Here is a 17,816-nt window from a genome sequence, read left to right as displayed (position 1 = left end):
TCATTCATAACAAAGGGCTCCTGGAGTTAAATAATTATTGGGAACGAGACTGACAACGGACGAGTCGAGTTGAAGGCATACACACCTATAATTAGATTTTGATGTAAAAGTATATGCATTGTCTAGCTATTTGTAGGCGAAGGGACTTACGCAAAACTGGTACATGGAGAAGATTCTGGAGTTCGATGAGTTCACAAACTCATCTGCAAGGACTGGCCGATCGCTGGACTTTAACAAGCTTAATCGCCTTCTGGACGGAACGGAGAGGTCTATCCCAAATTCATCAAGCGGAGCGCAAGGACTCATGAAATAAGCACGGTCCAGCTGCTAAAGAAATTGAGAATGGTTTATGATAAAGGCATGTTGCTTGCTTACTTTATAACACGGCCGTTTGGCACTAAAAAAAAATTGTGTTAATTAAATAGTGTCAAATCATGTTCGTTTGTCAATGTTGGCTGCAGTTCGTTATCGTTTTTGTTAACAGAATTTGTTTGATTCTTTACAAAACAACAAATGTTTGTTGTTTGGCGGATGCAATTGTGTAAGAGGCTAAAAGCCCGTTACATGCAACTTACTCTTGTGAAATTCACATTGATGTGGCTGTTGGTGTCGGCTCTAGCTACTGTTTACCAAAAAACGTAACACCGCAGCCGCCTTTCATCCGCATGCGTGGCAAGAACAAAAGCTGTCTCGAGTCAGTCTCAGTTGGTGCAAACGGGGACAAACCTGAACCACCGGTTTGGCCTCGGCTCAGTCTTAAGTGAAGAGGTGAGGGGCCAATCAACCAGAACAGGCAGCCAGACCAGCAAGGTGGGTTCGGTCTCGGCTCAGTGTCGGTCGTAGAGGGCGGAGTTAGCCAATCACAGTAGACAGCCATTCTAGCGCCTTATTTTAAGCCGTTCCACCATCCAACTGGACACACTACTGATCTCGTTTGGTTTCCGTGATGAGTTTGTTTACCTTTGCAATCAATTGGATTGTCTGGGGCGGCGCACTCGTGGGCACCGTTCACAGGTCTGGCAGGGCTCCAATTATCCGGCTTTCCTAGCCGGGGACATGGGTCGGCTGCTAGTGTCCACTGGATTCGGCTGTGCCGGTCCTTCGTTGGGCCGGGTTCGGTTGTTGTGTTGGAACCGACTAGGTACGGTCGTACATAGTTGATTATCAGATAAAGCGGTTCCTGGAGTCGTTTTCCATTTAAGCTCAATGGTGGGCTCCAAAAGGTGCAAGTGATTCGACCAAGTCAGTTTCCGTCCGTAGACTTCGGTCGATTCGCTCTAGGTCGGCTGATTCTCTCGTCGATAAAGGTCCGTCTCTCCCGTGTCCGAATATTCCGGCCAGGTCCCGGCCGACTTGTTGGATTGCGTCCGTCTAGTCGAGCACGTACGTTATCGCTGTGGAACGCACAAGAGTGATAACTGCCGTTGTCGTCGGTGTTGGGCTGCAAGGTGGTGGCGGCGTAGGTACCCGATTGTGCTCCGGGTTCGCCTCAAGGATTTCTCGGATCCTTTCGGTTGCCGACCTGAGTTATCGGTCTTCCGCGTCGGTCGGCATACCCTTATGGAAGATATCCTCGGCCAGCTTCTTGTGGGCTACCAGATATCGATTTTCTGCCTGTTCGCATCCATAGCGTTCGGTTCCAAAGGTGTTTAGTGGATGTACGCCGCTTGAGATCTTCCAACAGATCTCTTCCATCGGAGATCAGGTTGGGCGTCCGGTGCAGCCGGTCCGAATGCAGCTGGTCTGCATCGCCGTCCTAGGCGATACTAGCGAATATCTCATTGCCCTTGGAGGTGGTACTGTTAGTTATACCGTTACCGTTGAAGATCCACCTGCGTTTAGGGTGGATTCGTATTCGGCTGTTGAACTCCATTGTTCAGTACAGAGTCGCCTGTAACTGACAGTTGTCGGTTTCCGTTGTGGGCATACCGTCTTGTATGAAGGTCTCGGCTAGCTTAAAATTGGCCACAAGCTCAGGAACTTTCGCTAAGGCACCCGGTTCGTTGATTCAGTGAATGCAAGCGCAAATTTCCATCAGGACTTTTCGGCTCCGAATGACTGTCATCCATGCGTCAGTTACTCGGTCGTCGTCGGCTCCAAGTCGAAGTGCCATCGGTGCTAATGTTGGAACGCCCCTTCTTGTGAGGTCGTTCCCTGTTTGTCTGGTGTGGCAGGTTGCTGGGGGATCGTTACCGTGGGTTCGGTCTGTTGCACCTGTTGCACGGCTGCGTCGAGTAGTCGGGAATCGGCGTCCTTTGTTGACCCGCCATTCCTGGAGAGTCGTTCCGCTGTTTGTACGGCCTTATTCGACCGGTTGACTTTGATCGCCGTTTTTATTGCGGTGCGGTGTTGTTCGATTGTCGATAGAACCGTCGCCATTTCCCTTGCTCGTATCATCCATCTCGTATCCCTTATGTAGATGCCCCATCTCCGTAGTTGGTCGGTTAACTGTCGTGCACGAGGGAAGAGTTTGATTTGTTCCCTGAGCCCGCAGGCTGTTAGCTTCGCGGATCGTACTCGGCCACTCGTTGGTGAAGTAAACGAGGCCGATTCCGGTGAACGAAGTATTGACGTAACGACCTGTGTGGTTGCTGTCGGTACAGCTCAAGTAGGGGCAGTCCTCCTGCCTGGTTCAGACTTCACGCCATTGTGTAGAACAGGTTTAGCGCTACGCTCGGATCTCCCCATGGATTCTGTTGTCCATGGTATCCGATTTGAGTAGGAGATATGTTCTTGGCTAGAAGCTCAGGTTTAGAGTATCCTGGCTATCGCAGGGGTCGTACGACTTGTAGCGGCGGTGCGGCGCAATTCACTTGGTTTGGCACCAAAGTATGCGCCGTGTAGACTGGTCCGGTTGCGTTCGTTGGGCCGCGCACCAATGTGAGTGCCAGATAAGTTTGCCCGGCTGCTGTAGTCGGCATCATCAGGTGCTGCGCGGGGCCAACTGGGCCTACTGGCGTTACCAGTGATGTTCAGCAGGTTGCCGCGCCAAAGTTCACCAGGAGACCGGTGTTGCCGAGCAACATCTGTTGATCATGTTATTCATGTACCTGCGTCGCCAGCGTCTGTGCGGCCGACCGCGAGTTATCATATCGCGACAGCGAGCGATTGTACGGGGTGTAGTCGTCCCGGGTCGCTGCATCGATTGTTTGATCCGCTGGAAGGCGGGTCGTGAAAATGTCGGTCGACATTGTCGTTTGCTGTTAAGCAGAGGAAAGACGGCGCGTTAGCATTCTACTAACTCCCGTACATTCAGCTGAAAATGTTTCGGTCAACTGAAGAGATTCCGGTTCCTATACAAAAGGTCCGCCTATAAATAGCTACTGCTAATTATTTCTAAGTTGCTGGCTACGGCCCTATGACTGAGGCTGTTCTGTTGTGACTCCTGTTCTGCGTTTCCTGGATTTTGTTTTTTTTGCGGGTTTCTCCGAGTCTGTCCGTGCTTCGAAAATTCTATCGAGGATTTCCTTGTAGGCTTCTTATTCAGCGACTGCAGTTTCCTCTAGCCCTTGTTGAGATGTTAGCCTCGGCTTTTTGACGGTTCCATATTTCCGTTTCGGCTTGGTCGTTTGACCACCTATTTGGCAACCAATTTTTTCGTGGTTGGTGCCTCGGTCGTTTCGACCGTCCTCTTCTTTCTGGCCGGCTTAGTTACCGATTTCTTCGATTTCTCCTTAGGTTCTTCGGTTGGGTGACCGTTGCTTCCAACCTATTGTCCGACTCTGTCGGTTTCTTCGTGATCAGCACAAATTCGTCCGATATCACAGCTTGCTTCTGCGATTCTTGCAGTGCTGGTTTCTCGAAGCCCATCGGCGGTTTCTTCCAACGTCGACCCCTCTTCTAAACCGTTGTCACTGGTTAGTCCGCCGTATCCGGCTCGTATGGCTGTTTTTTGAGTTGCTTCAAATTTTTTCCTTGGTTTGCGTATAACCTTTTCTTTTGTTGGGTCGGTTTTCGAGTCTTTTCGTGTTCCGTTCTCGTTTTGGGTCGGTTGACCGAGCCCAAGTGGTCCCGCTGGTCGTCCTTCCGGTTGTATCGGACTAGATGATCAAGTTGCCGACCGACTCGTCTCAGCTCGTAAGTGTTTTACACGATCAACTTCTACGATGTCTTTGCGACCGTCTTAACATCTTAGTAACACATTCTTTAGACCAGCATAGTCGATGACCGGTCAAATTCCGTCATACCGATCCATTCTGGCGGTGATTTTAGTTGCAATTTTCAATTTTACCTTACCTGTCCGTATGAAGGTTGGCGTGGACTTCTTTTTGTTGTAGAATTAAGCGTTGCGTTCGAATGCTTCATCAGTGTTGATGCGGGCTACTTTGTAAGCCTGCTGAAGTCGTTCCTTCAACCGTTTAAGAAAGTGCTCCTTGACGGTAAAGTGCCCCGGCGCATTCGTTCAAGCCAGTACTTACTGCGGCATGGTCATTTCTCGACCGTGCAACATATAGTATGGTGAGAATTGCGTCGGGGCATGTACTGCTCGGTTCATCCCGCAGACGACGTATGGTAAGGCTCGATGCCAACGGTGTTCATCATTTAAGTCACAGAACTCGCGTATTCCGTTCCATATTGTTCGCATTTGCCTCTCGACTTGTCCTTGGCCTTCTGTGTGATGGGCCGTTCCCAGCATATGTTGGATACCAAAGATCCTGGCGACCGTGGCGAACGTATACTTTGGAAAGTATATACCTCTGTCCGAGTGTATGAAGGTCGCCATTCCGTAATACAGCAGGACAACTTCCCCGAGTTCGTTTTCGTTGCCCAGGCTATGGTGAACATCGCCAGTTGGTCGGTTACCGCAGCGATGTACGTCTGTCCCTTCGCACGTGTCCGAGGTAAGGGTCCTTTAAATTCCGCGTAAATGGGATACCATGCTTCACCAACCTCCCTCTCTTGGAGTTTGCCCGGTGGTGGACGTCGAATCGCGTTCGTCAAAATGCACTGCTAGCATTTGTCGGTGTAGGCCGTTACATAGTTCGACATCCTTCCCAATAGTAGCGCAACTTCAGTGTGTCCATTGTATTTTCACGGCCGAAGTGATTTCCGATCTTCTAGTCATGTGACGTGATATAGCAGTACAGTACGTAAAGTGACGGCTTTACTCGTACTTTCCATTATTCGCTTGTACTTTCTCGGCGTTTCTCTTTTGTTTTCGGATTTACTTTTGGTTGTTTCTACACGGATGCGCCGTGTCTATATAAGTCCGTGAGTGGCAGTACTTTGGGGATCAGTTCTCTCATTCTGAGTTTAGCAGTGATCGGAGTTTAGAATTAAATATCGTCGGAGATGCGGTTCTCGCTTCGCGTAGATTCATAAGCTTAGCTATGCCACATTGAGATACCAGCTCATTCCCTGTCGTTGAGTTAGGTCGGTAGGATAGATTATTACGGTAATTATTCCTATCGTACTGATTTCTCCGTCATGGCGCCCACCGATGTTCGAACCTTTCCGATATCTAGCTAAGTAAAACTGTAATTGAAATTGTGAATGTGAAGTGTGACTGCTTTTAGAGTGCTCAGTCCGGGTACATTTGTACTGACTGGACGGATGTCCGGGCAGCTGGTCTGCCGTCTGGACGCCTAAACGTTAGTAATCCGGGTACTAGCGACGCGTTAGTTAGGGGAACCCCTGCTGATTCGTGCCTGCGACCCACGACGAAACCAGTAAATGTCCGGGGGTTTTGCCCTGTCTGGACGCTGAGCAGTTTGACCTGTCAGCAGGGCGATGCAGTTTTAACCTGTAGATCGGCCCATGAGCACTGAAGTGAATGAAACGAATATGAATTGAAGAAGGGAAATGACGAAATGTGAAATGATGAATTGAAACTGAAGCAGGTACTCGTCGCTTCTTCAGCGTGCGAGTTTCCTTGAATTCGAAAGCGCAGCGGTAACGCAACCAGCTGTAAGTAGACAAAGTCGAAAGCAATTTTCCTTGAGCTAGTTTTTTGTTTGCCAGAGCAGTGCCTGAGCATTCACAGTGTCGACACATCTGGAGCTTAAGTTTTGTATGCGAGAGCGAACAGCCAAGCATACAGGTGCACCAAATTTTAGCGTAGCCATACAGCCCAAGCGATTGCGAGTGCTGTGAGCGGTCAGAGAACACCGAAGATCAAAATCTCTATCTGTAGTATCCGGGTTAGAACGAAAGTATCTACCTGGAAGATCAGTGTAACGAACACTGAGAACAATAGCGTAGCTGAAGTTTCCGCGTAGAGCAAAAAGCCTACCGGATAAAAACCTGAAGCCAGTGTAACAAGCACTGAACAGACTGAAGTGAAGTTGCGTAGCTAAAGTATCCGGGTAGAAACCATACAGTTCCTCTGATAGTCAGTGCAATGGACACTGTTAAATTCAAAAGAATGGAAAGCCCATCGTCACCTGCATACGATAATGCAGCAACGCCAAATGAAAATGCCGTACAGTTTGGCGGCATCGCTGAAGATGAAGAATTGTGGTACGATATGCATCCACTGCAGTCTGAACTGCTTGAATATTCGCTGGACACAAATGAATTTGTAAAAGCAATCGAAAACTGGTGTGAGCGGGGGTTCACTAGCGTTCACGTCCGCAACGCTACGCCACTGGATTACGTGTCTGTGTTGTGTCTCTTTTGATTGGCTTGAGTTGTGTTAGTGGGCGCGGCATAGCACGTGCTGCACAGTGTTACACACTGTTGAATGGGCTCCACGCTTTACGATCGAGCTGCGCCGATCATTATTGATTTTCTGTTCTCCAGACTTTTCAATATTAAAAAGTCAGCGATTTACGGTGCGACGTTTGTGTTTCCGCATAGCTCGCGATCCATATCGTATCGCTCGCTTCCACGGGATCTATTCCGTTTAGGTCTCCGTATCTGGATCACAGTTGGATCTAGCATTAGATGGTAGCAGAGCCGATAGCGGTTCTCTGATTTGAGTTGACTGATCTGATTTGACTTTGTCAGGCAAATCTGGCCTGTTAATTGACGTGTTCACCGTGACCAGTAAGGCACAGGTCTGTCCTACAGCAAAGCGCAACACCACAAGCGGTGCAATTCCTCCATCGGACGCGGATTACCAGCTTTGGCTTTCGGTACAGTGTCTTCAGCGAAGACCTGTGCTGTTTCCTCAGCTGTGAAAGAGTGCAAGAGTTCAGTCGCCAGTGCTCCTCGGTGTAGAGTCTTCAGCGAAGACCTACACTGGTGTCACTGGTACTCGGCAAGGATTCAGCGAATCCTAAGCCGTGGGGCAGAAGCGCCGAAGCGCCAAAAGGGGCGCACGGGAAAAGACAGATCAGACTCCTCCAAACTGGAGTAGAGCGCCACTACTGTTGCTACGGCAGTCAGCCGGCACAGTAACTCACCGAAAGCGTGCGGCACAACCGTTACGGTAAAACCGGCGGCAGCGCGGGAACGGACAGTGGAAGAAGAATCTGGATCATCTGGATCGATTCTCGTGGAACGGACGAGGAAACAGGTAGAAAACCCGTTATTAATTACGGGATTGGTTAGATGGTAAAATTCTCATTTTTCATTGGCCCGTACTGAGCTGAGCGTAGAAATAGGCGGAGTTTTGCACACGGCGCGCATGTCTGGCCGTTGACCGTGACGTCAGGCAGATCAATTTTCTAAACGGATTAAAATGATTGGCTAGTTATCTGAACTGTGATTGGCTGAAATTTGAACTGAACATTTTGAGCTAGCAGACCAATCAGAACGAGGTAAACAACCCGAATGGGGATTTTCCGTTGAACTTGAGCGATAATGGGAAATTTGATTTGAGATGAGATAAGTGAGACGGAAAGTGACCTTTTAAGTTCAGACAAAGGAAAAGTGACCTTTGATCAAAACCGAGCTAGAAAGTGACCTTTGATAGAATTGAGCTGGAAATTGACCTTTAACTTGCAAATTGAGCTGGAAAGTGACCTTTTGAGTTGAGTTGAGTCGGAAAGTGACCTTTGAGACTAGAAGTTGACTTTTGACTTTGAAAAGTGACCTTTACCAAAAAAGTTGGAATTGATCAAATTGACCCATCTTAGTGACCTTTATGATCTGAAAGTGATCAACAGTGACCTTTCATAAAGCTGAATCGAGTTGATTGGTAGTACAGCGATATCAGCAGCTGTAGGAATTCAATCGTTAACGTGTTCTGAACTGTAAGAACGGTTTCGAAGTTCTGTCCGAAAGTGACCTTTTAGGGCAAATCTCTCGAACTTTTTTTATCAAAAAGTGACCTTTAAACGGGACTTGGTCGAAATTTTTCAGTCGAAAAGTGACCTTTAATAAGGACTTAGAAAAATTTCGGAGGTACAGAGTGACCTTTAGGATACTTGAATAAACCATACAATAACGTGTGTGTGAGAACAATTGGCAGGAGCGTCCAAGTTATCCGATCAACATGGACAAAGACCAAGAGGAACCGACATCCAACAGCAGTCAGGGAAGCAAAAGCTCCCGAAGCTCACAGCAAGGTGCACCAAATCCGTACAAAAAAGATTTGTACCCGTACTCACGTCCAGTTGGACATGAGCGGAATAATCGAGCGCCCAAGGCATTCGAGAAGAAGGATTCACGAGGCTCTGATAGCACTTATCAGAAGGCGCTCGAGGCGGTCGCCAATCAGGAAAGTTCAAGCGACGACCAGAAGCACACTCCCGCGTCTACGGCGGGAAGTGATCCGATGAACCAGACAAAGGTCACCGGGGAGGATAAACCCACAGCAAGAGGAGCGGAATCAGTTGGAGCATCACAGTCGGATGCTACCACCAGTGGAATGAATGAGCAGGATAAAAACGTGAACCTGGCTCAAATGGAAATGGAAAAGACAAAGGTCACCGAAGAAGAACTCGTTGAACTGGGACTGGATGACCTTTCACTGATCGATAAAACCGCAGGCGATGACCTTTGGGCAACTCCAATGGTCTCAGATGAATCGAATGAATCATACTTCACGGATGATGAAGCGACGATGAATATGTCCTTCCAGACTGCGATGAAGGAAGCTGACCGTGTTGAAGGGATGACACCATTCAAGGACATACCCGAGCACCTTATTGAACGGACACAAATGGGAAAGGTCATCAATGTTAGATCGCCATCACCGAACAGTCCCACAACGACTTTGAGGACTCGTGTGAGAGAGTTGGAAGACGAACTCGAGGCCAAGGAAAGTCAGGCAACGAAACGAACGAGAGAAAATCGGGAAAAACTGTCGTCGCTGGAAGCCCGAATATACGTATTGGAACAACAACAGGTTGACTTAGAGAGCGCGGCGGACGAATGGAAAATCAAATACGAACGTCAAAGAGAACTCGCGGAAGAATACTTGAAGATGGTGGATGACAGAGAAATGGAAGGTCATCTTGCAGTCAGTGACCTTAACGAAAGTATGTCCGAAGAAACAGCGGAAAGGTCACGACACTTAGCGGAACTGAAGGACGAATGTGACTCACTGAAACTAAAGGTCACTGAAGCCGAAACGAAAAGAGATGAATACGCAACCAAACTCGCCGATGCTACTCAGCGGTTGTTGACAAACACTACTGAAGTCTTCAAGCTCAGGAATGATCTGAAGCTCCGTGACGAGAATATCGAGACCCTCCAGAAGGAGTCATACGATCACCAGAGAAGGGCTGATGAAGCCGCTCAGGTGGCAAAGGACTTGCGAGATCAAACAGCCACCGAAGGTGTACGGTTGAATAACGAAATAAGACAGATGATGCAAGAGAATAAGGTGTTGAAGGAGGACAACAGAAAGGTCACCGATGAGATCAAAGAGTTGAAGGAAGCCGCCAAGACAATTGCAGAACGAGGCGCGAGGTGGGAACATGAGGCACACCTCTTGGATGAAAAGGTCACGGTGCTTGAACTGAAAGATAAAGAATGGCAACAAACGGCACATCAGAAAACACAGGAGATCATCAGACTCAACACGGAGCTGATCGATATGACCCAAACGGCAATGACGAGGGAAGATGAGGTCACCCGTACAAAAAACCAGCTGAAAGCGGCAGCTGAGGAATACACGACGTTGGAAAGGGATGTGACCCAGTTGGCGGAACACATTAAGAGGATGGAGAATGATACTGAAAAAGTCATCCAGGAGAAGACCTTCCAACTCCATCAGCACATGCTAAAGGTCAACGAGGAGAATCAGAATTTGAAAACGGAAAAAGAGGAATTCCAGTTGAAAGTCCGTCGCCTTGAAGACGAAAATAAGGCGCTCAACATGTCGAATAAACACAAAGACGAACAACTGCTGCAATATGGAGTCAGAACAGCAACAGTGGAGTCACCGCCGCCCAGTTATAGCAAGGCGCATGAAACGGGCACGGGCAAAAGCTTCCACTTTGAGATGCCGCTACGAACCGGCACCGGTAAGGGAAGTGTTAAAAATGAAAGAGAAGGAGAAAAGGGCAAAGAAGACAAAGAGCCACCTTCGGAAAGTAACCCGCATATGAGTCGAGGTGACCCTTCACAATTTCCCTCGCACTTTGAAACAAACGTGTTCATTGATGAAGGGCGACGGGACAGACCCTCCAGCCGGCAGGAGCGTCCAAGGAAATCCCGTTATGGAAAAGCGAAACGAAATCAAAGTGATGATGCAAGTAGCGAAGAAGACGATGACCAGAGGGCAGAAAATACAGCGGTGCAATTGACAAAAGCACTCAACTCGATGGCCAGGAAAACACCACTCATGACCTTTGACGGCAGTCGTGACACAGTGAGTGGCTGGACACGACTAGTAAAGGAAACCCAAAGAACCTACCAGCTAACGGACGACCAAATTATGATTGAGATTGCTAGTGCGGTGAAAGGTCCTGCCAAAACTTGGTTCGAAGGTGAAAAGGACATCGCAGCAGAAGACGGAATCGAATACTCAATAACTGAATGGATGGATAAATTCAAGGATGAATATGGCGATAGAGACGAAGAAGTCTTAGGCTTACGTGAAGCCTATGCAAGAAAATTCGAACTCGGAAAGGAATCGCTTGATCAGTATTACCAGGCGATGATGCGATTCAAAGCAAAACGGATCATCACAGAGAAACAAGCAGTGGGTTTCCTAATTGAAGGATGTAGAGGGGATAACGAACTCTACAAAGCATTGCGGATACAAAAGTGCAAGACGCCAACGGACGTGAAGGACTTCTTCCGACATTGGGCCACCGGCGAAGAGAAATATAAGGCGCCTAAAGGTCAACGTAATCAGGAATACGTGACCATCCGCCAAGGGCAAGTCGAAAATGTGCCGCCACAGAGAATGGCAGCTGCACCACCCCAGCAACCAGTCGAATACCGTGTGGAGACTCCGGTCAGAGAGGTCACGGAAAAGGTGACCTTTATCGACAGTCAGACGGGACAACCGATAACATATGCGATGGTGGCGGCGATACAGGCAGCAGCTCAAGTGAGACCGGTAGCCCAGAATGTGGCTCCCCAGAATGTGGCCCCACCTGCACCACAGAATATGGTCCCTATGAATGTCGGGTTACCACAACAAGGTGGGGGTAACGGAAACTTTGGCGGAAATGGATACGGAAATGGAAATTGGAATGGAGGTCAGGGGAACTTCCAGAATCAGGGACAAGGTCAAGGTCAAGGGAACTTCAGAGGGAATCAACAGCAAAACCAAGGGTCACGAACTGAGTTTAAGTTCCAGATGATTGACGGATGGGTGGCGAACAATGTGCAGATGTGCCAGTACTGTATGTATGGCAACCACCAGACCCAGGGATGCAAATTCGCCAATACACCACCGGAACAGAACCCAAACCTGTTTGCCTTCAACGAGTGGCAACGACTGCGCGGGCTCGGTGGTTGGCGCCAAGCAGTCGCAAATGGGTATGACCTGATCACGCAATGGTACCAGGCGAAAGCGAACTTTCAGAATCAGCAAGGTAACGGGAACTATGGAAATGGAAATGGGGGCGGCCAAGGCGGCGGCTATCGCGGCGGTGGCTTCGGCCGCGGCGGCTTCAGAGGAAGGAACAGAGGCTATGGCCGCGGAAATTTCAGAGGAGGCCAGAACAATGGAGGCGGCCAAGGCAACTACCAACAGGGTGGTGGCCAGTACAACAACGGTGGCGGACAGAATCCTAACCCGGCAAACGATATCGGACAACAACAAGCAAATGTGCAAGGCGTACAACAAGGTGGAGCGCCGGTTCAGGGAAACGGGCAAGATCAGTAGGCACCGGTGAGCCTACTGATCGACCCGACCCTAAACCACCGGATAAAAGGGAAAGGTCACCACTGCAGAATGGTACTGCAGTGAATGTGACCACTGCGACGGCTATATGGATGCCGTCAGCGAAAAAGCAAAATGGACCGGCTATATGGACGCCGCAACCACAAGAAACGGCTAGATGGATGCCGCCACAGCAAAGAGAGACGGCTATATGGATGCCGTCATCACAAAAAGGAAATGGAACGGTTATGGGGATACCGTCACAGAATCAAAGGTCACCGCAGAATGGTACTGCGAGTGGAAACGTGCAACGGGACCAAAGGTCACCGCAGAATGGTACTGCGAGTGGGAATTGTCGTGACGGTAGCGCGACACTGCAAAAAGTGCAGCAAAATGAAAGGTCACCGTATTGCAGCGAGAAAGTGTTAGCTGAACGTCGTGCATTACGTAATGCCAAGATTCGACAAGCGCTGTTAAACCAAAAGAAACCGCAAACTGATACCGCAGAAGAAGTGGAAATGCACCACGAATGGTTCCGGAAACAGATAAATGGCAAGTCGAACGACCAAAAATCACCACCGCAGAACGATACTGCGCAAGAGGAAAATGAACAACACGCGAAATTCCGAAAATTTTTGGCAGAAAACGATAAGGCGAAGGAGCCAAGTTGCGATTGTTACGGGGAGCCAAAGCCAAAGTTTTGGAATTGTTCAGAAGACGAAGAAGAGAAGCGAATAAGGCAAGAATGGATTAAGCAGAATATCACCGTTATTAGTAAAGATAAAAGGTCACCTTCTGTTGGAAAAGTCCAAGTTAAAGGTCAAGGGGCGAGTGCGAATGCGAAAGGTCACGGCGATAGCGTCGTGTTAAAAGGTCAAGAAACAGACTTGACACTGCGAACAGCGCAGCAAAAGAATGGCGAAACGGCACAACAGAACTCCGATGACTCACTTGTGGATGCAATAACGCTGCAACAGAAGGAAAAGTGGCAAAAGTGGCCTACAGACCGAATGGCAATCACGGGATGTGGATACCCGTAACGCCGAAGGCAAAGCAGAAAGCGAGAATGTCACAAGAGGACTACTGGGACATGCAACAGTTGCGAACGCAATGTGAAAGAAAGCGACTAGAAGAGTTGGTTACCGGGAAACCAGCGCAAGGGTCACCGAACCCAGTCCCAGTATTCAATCCAGAGGAATATAAGAAGACATTCGCTGACTGGAATCATTCACGTAATGCTCCACCACAGGATAAACCGCCGAATTATGGAGAAAAAGTCCCCATACAAAAGCTGACAGGTGGCGGATTTGTCATGAAGCGCAACGAAAGGTCACAGGACTTAGCGCAAAATGAACAAAAGGACGGTCAAATGAGATGGCGCAAACGCAACAGAGTGGCGCAGTTGAAAGGTCACGGGACTTATCACAAGGCACTGCAAAAGGATGCCAATGACAAGTCACCAGCCCGAACAGACGGGATGTCTTCGCAAATTGACCCGACGAAAACGAACAATGAAGTGTCTGCAAGAGTGATCGAATGGATGACCGAAAAGGGATATGACATGGTTACATATGAAAGGTCACCAGATGAGATGAAAGATAGCGAAGAAGACGAACTGAAGCGAGCGGACCAAATAACAAGTGAAGTCATTGAGAAGTTGAGAGATAAACGAAATGAAAATCGCAAAGAGGAACTGATCCATCAGACGATAAATGAAGTGACTAAAGGTCACATGGATAGCACAAAAGCAAATGAGCAAGTGCAGAACGTGGAAAAGGTCACCGGTGATAAAATGGCTACAGAGAAGCGAACAAATAAAGAAAAGCCGCGAAAATATTACGATGTTCGGACTAACGTTCCACATAGGATTGATAAGCTGAGCGAGATACTGAAAGGTCATAGCACTCCAGCAAAGGACAAGTGCTTTCCCGATATGGATCCGGGACCAGTATCACTTATTCCTGTGAAATGTAAGATTCACACCTTGAAGATTCAAAACGGAAAATTGCCCAAGAGAATTGAAGCATACACACATGAAGTGAAAGTGGGAGACATAAAGGTCAACGCAATGTTGGACACCGGCGCTGAGACGTCGCTGATCAGCAAACCGTTTTGCGAGAAGAATGGACTTCATATGCTCCCATTGCCACCAGATAGACTGGTGAAAATAAACGGAATTAGCGGAACGTCAGGATTCCTGGTGACGCATTACTGCGTAGCACCAGTGACCTTACGAAAGAAGACAAGCGAACATTCCTTCTACGTCCGGCCGAAGTGCGACGACGTACAAGTCTTACTGGGATTCGACTTCTTAGAGAAGAAGTTCGTACTGATGGATAATGAAGGCGAAGAAGAGAAAGAAGATGACCCCAAACCAGTCGCCAAAGTTCAAGTCGGAAAGGTCACCGAACTTGTAAAACAGACGGGAAATTTTCAAACGGTTAATAAAACGCTAATCCCAGTACCAGAGGCACCGGGAAACGAAAAGAAAAAAGTTACGCGAAAAGATTTGTTACCATTTGAGCAGCTGCAAATGATTCAGCAGGAGATCGAAAACACATTAAATCGGACAATACCGACACAAAAGGGAAGAGAAAAGGTCATCCCAGTACCAGAGGCACCGGGAATGACGAGAGTGCAGCCCAACGAGATTAGCCAACGGATAATCCCGGTACCAGAGGCACCGGAGAAGAAAAGTGAAAGTGGAAAGGTCAAAGAAGTTAACGAAAAGAAAAAGGAACCGTTTGCGCCAGATACCGATGAGGCGATCATATTTCTCCCGGACGGGAGAAGTATGATCGCATGAATGACTGTAAGCAAGGAGACACAGAAAAAGGTGTTGAAAAAGCTATCCCAGTACCAGAGGCACTGGAAATAAAGACGGCTAAAGTGGGGAAGGATAAAAAGAGCGAAAGGTTACGGGTTTTGGAAACGAATAGTTGAAGAGGAACAGATGTTTACAAGCGAAATCCGCGACAAGGCACTCGAACAATTGAAAGGTCACCGAACAGAAAAGAACCAGAGGTCATTGAAATATCCTCTGAGGATAAAAGCGTGACTCCAATCGAATGTGAGGAAGATACCACAGTACAGGAACAGGTTAAACCTGAAGCGAGTCAAAGGACATTAACTCCAGAAGAACGAGCCGGGAGTTGTCACCACGGTTACTTTGAGGATCCGTGCAGAGTGCAACCACAATGGGAATGCGCGGAATGTTGTGAAAATGCCTCTCAAGATGACCCTTCAGAATGGCCAAGATGTAATGCCGCATTAGCAGACCTTAAAGGTCATGCCCAAAAGAAAGCGAAAAGCATCATGCGGACAAACGAAATGTGGAAACCACACATCGAACGGTATCATTGGAATAGATATCGAACGTGGTTGTCATGTGTGGAAAGTTTTATAATTGGAAGAGGCAGATGGCTAAACCATTGGTTGCAACGTGTCGAGAAAGGAATCCAAGATCCTCTCGATCCGGTAGCAACAGAAAGGAGATTTGAACGAGAGATAGAAGAGATGACCGAAGAAGGAGAAATGTGGGAAGAAGCGAGAGTTGACCTTTTCTGGGACTTTCGCGTAAACCACATGTACAAAGGTGAAGGGAGAACGATTATTTTCCCGGCAGGACTTGGCACACCTGTCTACGAATCACTTGAAGTGTACTACAACGCGTTAAAAGAGGGAAACGAAAAAGCATTCGAGAAATACTGGAAGAAATTCGAAGAAGAAATCCCCAAATTTGACGTAAAAGAGATGCGAGAACTACAGGTAACCCGGAAAAGAAGGCTACCGGGAATAATGCAAAAGAAAAAGGTGACCTTTGCACCAGATCCAGATGGAGTGGACTACCCAGAACGAGGTGGTGATACGTGGTGCATGTACGAAACGATTCCGAATGATGAATGGGTCACCGAAGAACTGATGGCAAACTGCATTTTCGTTGGTCCTAAACGACCTAAAGGTTACGAAACAGTTCAACAGGATGAAGCCGATAAAGGGACTCCCAAAGAAGCAGAGAAAGAGGAACCAATTAAAGAGATAGCCGAAGGACAATCGAATGAAACAGAAGAAAGTTCAAAGTCAGCTTTCGATATTGCGCAGATGTTAACGGATAGAGGTGAAATGTGGAAAAGGTTCAAAGAGGAAGTTGAAAGGATATCGAATGAGCAGCAAAACCCAACAACTGAGGCAAAAAACGGGGAAAGGTCACTCGATAACGGTGAGGAATGTCCGCCGGTCGAGTTGACCGAGCAAATAAATGAACTAGAAAAGTCAAAATCGGACGAAGAAAGGTCAAACTCCGATCAATCAGAAAGGTCACCAACGAGAATTCGGGTAGCAAGGAGTCACCCAAGAGTCGCCGCACGAAACGGGCGAAAGGCAAAAGAAGGGGACAAACCTCTGCTCAAAAATTCGAAAGCGAAAAAACTTAGCGATTCGCGGGAAAACGAAAGTGACCTTTCATCGGAAGATGAAGGAGTTGATGAACGCCCACTTGAAAAGGCTGACAAAGGTCAAGCCACTGCACAAGAATATGAGAGCAGTAACTCCGACTCCGAGTGGACGAGTTCAAGCGATAACTCAACGACTTCGGAAGATTCAGGTGTAAGTGACCTTTCAGAACAAGAGGACTTATTGGATTTGGATGAAGATGACGAAGTAGATGAAGAAAAAGAAAAGGATATTAAAGTCAGAAGATTAAAAGTGGAAAAGGCTAGGATGTCGAAAGACGTGATCAAAGTCTACAGTGACCAACGAATTAAATTGAAACCATCAAATTGTACACGTGTAAAGGTCAAGATGGGCAAATATGCACCGGCTCAAAACAAGCTGATGTTTACACCGGTCCCACAAGTGGAAACTGAAGTGCAACCGTTGGCAGGAGTGACGGACCATAGAGGAAAATACTTTGAAATCGTAATTGCGAATCATAGTAGCAAATACCGGATTGTGAAGAAAAATCAGCTTCTTGGCTACGTTGAGCCGTATGAACATATGGAAAATGTAAAGGTCAACGCAGGGACAGTAAAGAACGTACTCGAAGACCCTGAGGTGGACGATACAACGAAAGCTGAACTTACAAAGATAATCGAAAACTTGAAATTGGGACCCGACCTTACCCAAGAACAGAAGAACGACGTGTATAACGCATTTTGGGAATTCTGGAAGGTTTTACCCACATCAAAGAAACCATATGGAGATGTGAAAGGGGTCACCCATGTAATCGATACGGGAGACGCGAAACCAGTCAAATGCAACCCGGCCAGAACGAGTTGGACAGGCCGTGAGTTTATAACGAAGCATATCGAAGAAATGTTAGCACAAGATGTAATTGAACCGTCAGATGCCGAATGGAGTTTCCCAGTCGTATTGGCAATAAAGAAAAATGGCGACGGAACAATGGGAACGAGATTTTGCGTCAATTACATCATGCTTAACAAGTTAACGAGGAAAAATAACTACCCGCTGCCGAACCCGGATGAGTTGCTCGACGCGTGCGCAGGCAACAAATATTATGGAAAAATAGATCTACAAAGTGGATTCTGGCAGATCCCAATGGATCCGGCGTCTATCAACAAGACGACCTTTGTAACGCAAGATGGAATGTACCGGTTTAAACGAATGCCATTCGGAGTGTGCAACG

At 47.8% G+C, this 17,816-nt stretch overlaps 1 protein-coding gene across 1 annotated transcript; it reads left to right on the top strand.

The window, feature by feature from the left end:
- The first annotated feature begins 8,662 nt into the window (after positions 1-8,662).
- On the top strand, positions 8,663-10,640 carry LOC129602292 (paramyosin-like). The gene is made up of 2 exons (XM_055501290.1): positions 8,663-10,252; positions 10,503-10,640. The coding sequence occupies exons 1-2, from the start codon at positions 8,663-8,665 to the stop codon at positions 10,638-10,640; spliced, it is 1,728 nt and encodes a 575-aa protein (XP_055357265.1).
- Positions 10,641-17,816: the final 7,176 nt, after the last annotated feature.

Source organism: Paramacrobiotus metropolitanus, unplaced genomic scaffold (assembly GCF_019649055.1).
Source record: "Paramacrobiotus metropolitanus isolate TYO unplaced genomic scaffold, Prichtersi_v1.0 Parri_scaffold0000387, whole genome shotgun sequence".
NCBI lineage: Eukaryota > Metazoa > Tardigrada > Eutardigrada > Parachela > Macrobiotidae > Paramacrobiotus > Paramacrobiotus metropolitanus.
Note: the sequence above shows the minus strand (reverse complement) of the source record. Positions and strands in the feature narration are given on the sequence as shown.